The 8,728-nt window shown below is 36.7% G+C and overlaps 1 protein-coding gene across 1 annotated transcript in view; it reads left to right on the top strand.

Moving 5' to 3' along the window:
* Positions 1–6,608, top strand: part of LOC119831189 — a 97,659-nt gene extending 91,051 nt beyond the window's left edge. Inside the window, exons 3-8 of the mRNA XM_038354475.1 lie at positions 252–2,664; positions 2,994–3,180; positions 3,526–3,698; positions 4,153–4,378; positions 4,731–5,058; positions 5,344–6,608. Of these exons, the coding sequence (XP_038210403.1) occupies positions 252–2,664; positions 2,994–3,180; positions 3,526–3,698; positions 4,153–4,378; positions 4,731–5,058; positions 5,344–5,809 (3,793 nt within the window). The 3' untranslated portion in view covers positions 5,810–6,608. The remainder of the gene's footprint in view (positions 1–251; positions 2,665–2,993; positions 3,181–3,525; positions 3,699–4,152; positions 4,379–4,730; positions 5,059–5,343) is intronic.
* Positions 6,609–8,728: the final 2,120 nt, after the last annotated feature.

An 8,728-nucleotide genomic window follows, 5' to 3' on the forward strand; every position in this document is an offset into this window, starting at 1 on the left:
CAATTTAAAACGAAAATAGTCTTAAAATAATACGGCGGTTCATTTTGGAGGAACGGTAACGAACTCAGTGTTATGTTGCGTCCATCACTAGTCGTGTCTAACTGATAGGTGTCAGGAACGCATTCTCTGAACGGCCGAAGTATAGTTCTAATGTATTTACATTCAAATATTTAACGTTCTAAAGTATATTGAAACAGAAATTTCTAGATTTACAAGCAAGAGTTTAATTGAATTCTTTATCTCAATTTCAGAAGCAACACTACTTTCGCTCAATTAGAAATTCGTGATTCAAATAATACTCTTGTAAAAAGGATAACATTTGATAACTCGACAAATGAAGCCATAGCACCGACTTTGAAACTAATCACTCACGATGGAGTTAAAGAGACTCGACAAGACATTAAACCTCATGAGATAAGACACCTATTCATACCTAGAATATATCAAGATAATAAAAACAGAGCAGGATTTTTAAATAATCGACGATTTAACAAAACAAATGCTGCTGAAACGAAGACTGAAAGTTCTATAATTTACGTCCCACCAGAGAAAGGAGAGGAATTGGATAAAGGTATTGAACTGGACCCAGAAGAAGAATTCCAAGTTGACGAATCGAATCATGGCTTATATTTACTGAATTATTCTGATACTGATAACGTTACACAAAGTCCACCTGTAGCACCTAACAAAACAACGTCCAGTAACGAAATTAAAGAAAACACTACAATATTAACTGATACAATATCCATAACCACTGAAAAACCTGAAGAAACAACTACCAAGGTTGAAGATCAAGAGAAAGACAAACTAGAAACCAATACAATAGCTAACAGTACTGATGTTCAGAATACGAAATTAATAAAAGTAGATCACGAAAAAGATAAAGGTAATCAAACATTATTCATGTCACAAGAGATTTATAACCATTTCCGACCATTAGAAACGGAACTTCCCGATGAAGAAATGGCACCATTTATATATTTTGGACAAAAGTTAGGTGGTCCAGTAATAAACGATAACTTGACAAACTCTCCTTCATTGTCAGCTTCGACTAAAGCCGCTAATTTTATCGTTGCTCCGCCTGAGAAAAGAAAATTTAACTCTCGTTACTCTGCAACTGAAAAATATCGAAATACTAGTGCTGGTGAAGATGAAATTAATGAAGATATGGATGTTTCAGTTGTTAAAAATGTAATTGAAAAGAATAAAATAAGGAACACAGTCAAGGGACCGGCTCCTGCAAGACATGTTGGATTAGTTAATGCTTATAGGAAATATCCTAGTACCACCCAAAAGCCACTAAACATTGGACAGTTAAATGTCACAGAACCTATCGTACAAAATGTAACGCCAATTACACAAAACAAAACCAAAGATATTTTATTAAATTCGACGATAACTCCGGTTGAAAATATAAATGGAACTGCCATCAAAGACAGTTTGAATAAAACAAGCATATCACCCACATCATCCACACCACCACCAATTCGTAATTTTACTCGTAATTACTTTAATCTACGTCGACGCCCATCAAGGATTACTACTCTTTTGAGTACTGAAAGCATTCTCATTCCTCCCGTGGTAAATACAACTACAGAAAAAGCTTCAACTTCTGTATATACAGCTGTTGTGACATCCGTGTCAATAACTTCTTCTGTGAGAGGACAAAATAAAACGGATCCTATCGCTAATGAATCGGATAATAGTACAAGTGATATTATATTTGGAAACGTAGAAGAAAAGTCGAATGTTACCGATGACATTATAATCTATTTCAATGACACGGAAATAACAACTGTACCGACAACAACCACAACAACATTAAAACCATATAGACATAGGATCAGAATCAGAACGACGACCACTGAAAATCCTTTCCATAATAATACATCTACTACGCCTGTTCCAATCGCGTACAAACCGATCGAATCTCCACTAACCAGTGAACAATATAATGGAGATCTGAAAGTAGAAACGATAACATCAAAAATTTCTGAAAGGTTAGCCAGTCTGTTCCGTCAAAATGACTATGATAACGCTACGAATGGAATAACAATTCGACCAAAGAACATACTGAAAAGGCGGCGACCAATGACCACTTCGACTACAACAACCACAAGTACGATAAAACCAACTGTTGGTATCCGTGAAGAATCTACGACAATACTCCCAACGACCACAGCGCAAGAAACTACGACACAAAGAAACGAAGTTACTGACTCGATCTTAAAATCTATTATCGTAACATCTCGATCTTCATCATCGAGTTCAAAAACATTGCAACTCACAAATACGACGGCAGCTGAAAACAACACCGTGCTTAATTTGACACGAGTTAAGAATGAAAGTGACTCTCAGAATGAGGTTGTTATAGAGGCAGAAAAGACATATACAGCTTCATACGTATTAGCTGGTCTTGGATTTCTTCCAGTGATAGCTGTAGTAGGTTTTGTGTTAAGGAACTTACTGAATAAGAAAACGAAAGAAATCGACACGGAATATGAAGGATACTTCGACGATGGTGGCGATATTAAGAAAGAATCGCCGATTACGCCTGTAGCTCGACCGCCGATACCGCCACTTACAAAACCAGATCAAAAATGGGAATTCCCAAGGAATAAGCTAAGGTTGCAAACATTATTGGGTCAAGGAAATTTCGGACAGGTTAGTTTTATTTTTAACAGTCGCTTTTTAACTTCTTTGTTTGCCTTTTGCTGTCTTTAAATGTATTATATATTTTCATCATGTAAATCTTCATTGTGAAAAAAAAAGTACAGTAAATATGTACTAAAATATAAGATTTTAGTAAATTAGTAGATTTAGTAGCGATAAAAAGTAAAATTAAGATGAATAACTAATAGCAGTTTTTTATTATAATTTATCACAGAACATCTCAAAAGCACCAGGTAATAATATTAGATACACTGAACAATATGATTCGTTTGAGTGTCTAATAAAAATAATAATTATAGAAATATTTTGTAAATTTTCAGGTATGGAAAGCTGAGGCAGACGATTTGAACGGTCACGATGGGTTGACTCGTTTAGTAGCAGTGAAGACTATTAAGGAGTCAGCGTCACAGAAGGAGAAGCAGGAGCTTCTACACGAGATATACATCATGCAGAAGATAGGGACCCACCCCAATGTGGTGACGCTGCTTGCTTGTTGTACTGAACAAGGTGATTATTATTATTAATTGGATGGCTTCAATAAATGTCAATACCCGTTCTGATGAATATTTTTGGCTTATTATTTAGAAATTAAATCCTATGAATTTTTAATAATAATTTTTTGTATTTAAATGTATTATCGTCCCATGTAAGGTTATAGAAAGCCGAATCCCAAATATATTACAGGACTATTTTGACACATAAATGCTCTCTCAAAATAAAATGTTAAGAGTTCTCTTTATTGTGTTTTAGGTTAAAATAGAGAATGTCATTATTCTAGAATCTTTATCTCCTGGAAATGCTAGTAGTGCATTAGTGCGTCCATATCGCTTATCTCACCGAAATGTATTCCAGAGCCCTATCTCTTGATAATGGAGTACGTGATGTGCGGCAAGCTGCTGACGTACCTGCGCGAGCGGCGCTCCCGCCCCGACCGGTTCAGCGGCAGCGGCGCCGTCACCTCGCGCGACCTCACCGTGTTCGCGTACTGCGTGGCGAGGGGGATGGACTATATCGCTTCTAAGGGGGTGGGTTGGTTTTTCTGTTCACCCTTGGTTATCGGGTTTGTCGTGCGTTGGTGGTGGTGCCTTGTGATATGCTGTTGGGTGTGGTACTTCCCCGGTGAGAGCCGGCCCAATTCGTGCCGAAGCGTGCTCGACTCAAAATATTCTATACATAATATATTTAATAAATCTTTATACAGTAAGGCGTAAAAAAGAGACAGAGTTACTTTCCCATTTATAATACTAGCTGCGCCCCGCGGTTTCACCCGCATTAGTCCGTATCCCTATGTTATTCCAGTTGTCCAGCTATCTACGTACCAAATTTAATTGCAATCGGTTCAGTATTTTTTGCGTGAAAGAGCAACAAACACACACACACACACATCCTTACAAACTTTCCCATTATAATATTATAGTAGGATTAGTAGGATAGGATTAGTAGTGATAATAAAGTCTAACGATTAATCCATACATCTAGATCGTGCACCGCGATCTAGCCGCTCGCAACGTGCTAGTGGATCACAACAAGCTGTGCAAGATCGCCGACTTCGGCATGTCGCGGTGCGCGGGCGCGGCGGCGCGGGCGGCGCGCGGCGCGCTGCCCGTGCGCTGGATGGCGCCCGAGGCTCTGCTCTACAACGTGTACAGCCACCACTCGGATGTGTGGGCCTTCGGGATATTGCTGTGGGAGATCGTCACGCTGGGTGAGTCACCACTCTCACACGTCACACCATCATCGTATGTTCCCTTCAGTATACTTACATTTGTAGATTCCACAAACAATGACATGTGAATGTATCTTCTAACATAATGTTTACACAGATACAACAAATTTTGTCAAATATAAATTATGACATCGTGAAATAGAAACAGTTATCATTTATTACATCAAAACTTGCTTTTTATTGGTCATTATTATTACAATCACATCCTTAATTATTTAAATATACTAAAACAATGTGTTATGTATACTTTCTCTTTTTAAAGCCTAAATAATTCTCAACTAATATATATTCAGTGAGGAAGAGTACTGAACGCCTCTTTACCAACTTACAGGCTCCACGCCGTACGCAGCGATGTCCGGCCGGGAAGTGCTAACCGCCGTCACGGAGGGCTACCGGCTGGAGCGGCCGCCCCACTGCAAGCCGCAGCTGTACCGCGCGATGCACGCCTGCTGGCACGCGGACCCCAACCAGCGACCCACATTCGCACAGCTGAAGTCCCAACTGGCAGAGCTGTTGGATAACGAGCCCGTGGAAGGGAATTATGTGGATCTGGACTCGTTTTACCAAGAGTCGTCGGTGTATAGCGACCCGTCAGCTATTATAAATGATGAAGAGGGCTTGTCGGCGGAGTACGATCGGGAAAGGCGGGTGTTTAGGGAGTAAGTGACGTAAAAGATTTATTTTAACTAAGTACTGTACTGAAATTAAAAACAGTTGTAGCTAGTGTATATATAGCTATATTATGTTATTTCCTTTAAATAAAACAAAATATTGCATAATTGATATGAGCTATATTCCTTTCAATTAAATAAATATATGGTAATAATATTCCAGAGACATTCTTTATTTAAATTTTTGAAAAGATAAACATAAACATAAATTAATTTTCTATTAATCATCTTACGGACAATAATTATATGATATAATTTATTTACCTCTTTCAGATTAAAGACAGGCCAAGGAAAGTTCGAGAACAGAGCGTTCAACTTACGCGACGAGGAGATGCGTAATAAATTCGGTATCGGCACACCGCGCATGGGCGGCTTTGGCATCCGCGATCTCAACTTCGAACGAAATTTCTCTGACGGCGAATTCGCTGACCGCAGTTTCACCGACAAAAACTTCGCCGACAGGAGTTTCGCCGACAAGAATTTCCCTGACAAAAACTTCACTGACAAAAACTTCACCGACAGAAATTTCGCCGACAAAACCTTTACCGACCCAAACTTTGTTGAACGTAAAGATGGAAAGTTGTCCACGTCCAGTTTTCATAGGGATAGGGAAAGAGAGAACCCACTTGTGAGCAGGAATAGTTTTAATGGATTTCCCAGGATAAATGCGAATAACCACTTTCAAATGACTCCCGATGGCAGAAACAAACGGGTCTCCGAATTTGAGTGTGATATTTAATGACTGATGTTTGATAGAAACTTTGTATATCACATTGTCATCAAAACAAGTTCTTGTATTGTATAAAATTCCAAATTTCTATTTGGTATAAACGGTAGAAATGTTTTCGAATTTTATGGCTCCATATAGTGCAGTCTAACGAACTGTTTTGAATTGATCAAGAAACTTGACAACGCTTTGATCAAAAGAAATCCTGTCGGATTAATATGGACAACATTGGACTTTGAAGGTATTGAACCTGAATTTAATATAGTTTTAAAACCAGATTGAGAGATATTTACGAGTAAATTATTTGAATTGGGCGTTCAATGACTGAGTACTTATTCGTAGGAGCGTGAAATTCATGACACTAGACTTTAAATTGATTTCAATTGTGTGAAATAGTAAGGCGTGTAAATTTTATTGTAAATAGTTTTATTTATAACAGTATTCTGCTGAGTTTGGTGTAGATGTAAATAATGATAAGTTTAGTATATAGCACAGATTTTCGATATGTAATGTTTACTAATTGCGTGTTGTTTTATCACAAGATTTATATTATGTTGAAATTCTACACATTTTTAACATGTTTCTCAAATGCAAGCTGTGGTGCTCAGATGGTTTGCGTTATGTAAATATATATTTTAACAATTTATATATAATGTTGCGTTGTAAAATTTGCGGAATTTATTTTATTTCAAATCTCAGTTTAATGTTACTGTCTAGTCTAAAATTCATAGTTATTGGATTGTAAAGATCTGTTATTTGAATAAGTTTGAAAGATTTATTTTATTATGAATAAAGTAATATGAAATTATAATTATTTTTGTTTGTTTCTCTAGTGTACTGCTGTAATCTTATAATATAAGATTCTTGATAAATCAAATACAGCTGTGACAGACTGACTGATCTATCAACGCACAGCCCGAACTACTGGACCGATTGGATTGAGTTTTGGCATGCAGATGATGCAGTTGATGAAATTAAAAATGAAGATAGCCAGTATGATGATAGTATGATGATAGCCATTAAGAAAGGATTTTGATATATGCTACAAAGGAGTAGGGGATAGCTTTTGGGAAAGCTTTTATCATGAAAATTTATTTTGACAAGCGAGTGAAGCTGCGGACAACAGTTAATTATTTTAACCGTTTTTATGTTAAACGTTAACTGTTTTATTACACCAAAAAACGATTCGGTTTTTATTTCAAGGCACTAAATAGAATTAAAATGTAATAGAAGACGAGTGTTAAATATGTATGTAAGAAGGCAATTTCATGGGCCAAGTATGGACACCATTTTTTCCAAAACTTCGGAATAATTAAGAAATGAGAGGTTTTAAAGTCGTTTCCAACGCGAGAAATGGCGAGGAAAATCCGTAATTAAATTCTTAAGGCGAATGAATTTATTTGTTTGTCTTTCTTTCACGTTCTCATGTAGCGGATTTTATGATAGGTTCTTTGAACCTGAAGATTTATTTTTTATTTTCCCAGATGACTTCTTCATCTCCTATGGGAGTGTATTTATACAATGACATAATTCATACCTCTATTACATCAGAGTTCAATTGTTTCTGGATAGTATGGTGGGGTGGGAGTCATGATATCACCCTTGATAATTTCTGCGGACTTCACAGGCAAAGCCGCTGGCCGAAGAGCTAACTTATATAGTGTACCTTATAGCTAGTTGAAAGCACTTTTACAGGTCAAAATTTAATGGTGAAAGTATATAAGGCACACACATTCAAGCAAATCACCAAATAATAGTATTTCGATACTTTATTGAAGCAGTATTTGAAATTTTAAGCGCCGTTAGTCAGAGTAAATAGTAAATATGCTTTAACCCGTAACTCGTAACAACTTCAGAAAGGAGTACTTAAATATATTACAATGTAATGACGTTTAAGTGTACTCAATAACTTATACATATTAACAAATTAATACGACAAGCAATAATCATTTTTTTGTTTTATTTCCCTTTTTAATGGGACTAATTATACCTGCTTAAACAAGTTAAGTCTGTTTCATATTGCCCTGAAGTAAAAATTTTGATTAATATCGATTAATATTGTGGACCCTTTGGGGTTTCTAAGGATTCTGGAATAATTAAAATAGTATGCTAGCTGTGCCCCGCGGTTTCAATCCGGGAAGAAGATTGAAAGGGCAAGAATAAGTATTTCTATAGCTTTATGTGTTATTCTGGCACATAAGTCACATCACATCCAAAGTATCATCAATATCAATTCAGTGGTTTTTGCGCGTGAAAGAGTGACACACATCCACACATTCCTAAAAACTTTCGCGTTTATGATATAAGTAAAGTGGGACAATAATTATTTAATATGCACAATCATCGTTAAAGAAACAGATCTCACGTTGATCTTTATAAGAAAACAAGCAAGTTCTCGCTTGGTCTTTATAAGATAGTCGTAGCGCTAGAAGTCTAGTTTTAGGTTTTAAAAACGTATTTAATAAAAAAGAAGAAGAAGTAGGTTTTAAAAACGAATACACAATAACATAGAATTTCCAAATTATAAAATATTTATGCCGGAAGATGCAGAACTGTCTTCTTTCCTGGTTTCCTCATAATAAAAATACAAGTCTACACCACAATTGTTATTTAAAATAAAGGAAATGTTCTTGTGGTTGAAAGGCTTTTAGTACTTTCTTTGCGACTGCGGCATTGTTCCTTATTCCAAATACAGTGTGAATATTTTTTCATTTATTCAATGAAATATTTAGCTAAAGGAGCATGCCTCTGCCTTTTGAGTTGGGAAATCTAAGATAGATACAGCCTCCGGAGGAAAGGAGCCGTGGGTTATGTCGGATTTAGAATAAAACCCCATTGGGTTTCGACGAGCCGGTTTAGTGAAGGTATCACGGGAGCTGCTCAGTATACATCCGCGACCAGCACGCCTCTGCATGATGGTAAATAATCACG

This window comes from Zerene cesonia, chromosome 13 (assembly GCF_012273895.1).
Source record: "Zerene cesonia ecotype Mississippi chromosome 13, Zerene_cesonia_1.1, whole genome shotgun sequence".
Classification (NCBI taxonomy): Eukaryota; Metazoa; Arthropoda; class Insecta; order Lepidoptera; family Pieridae; genus Zerene; species Zerene cesonia.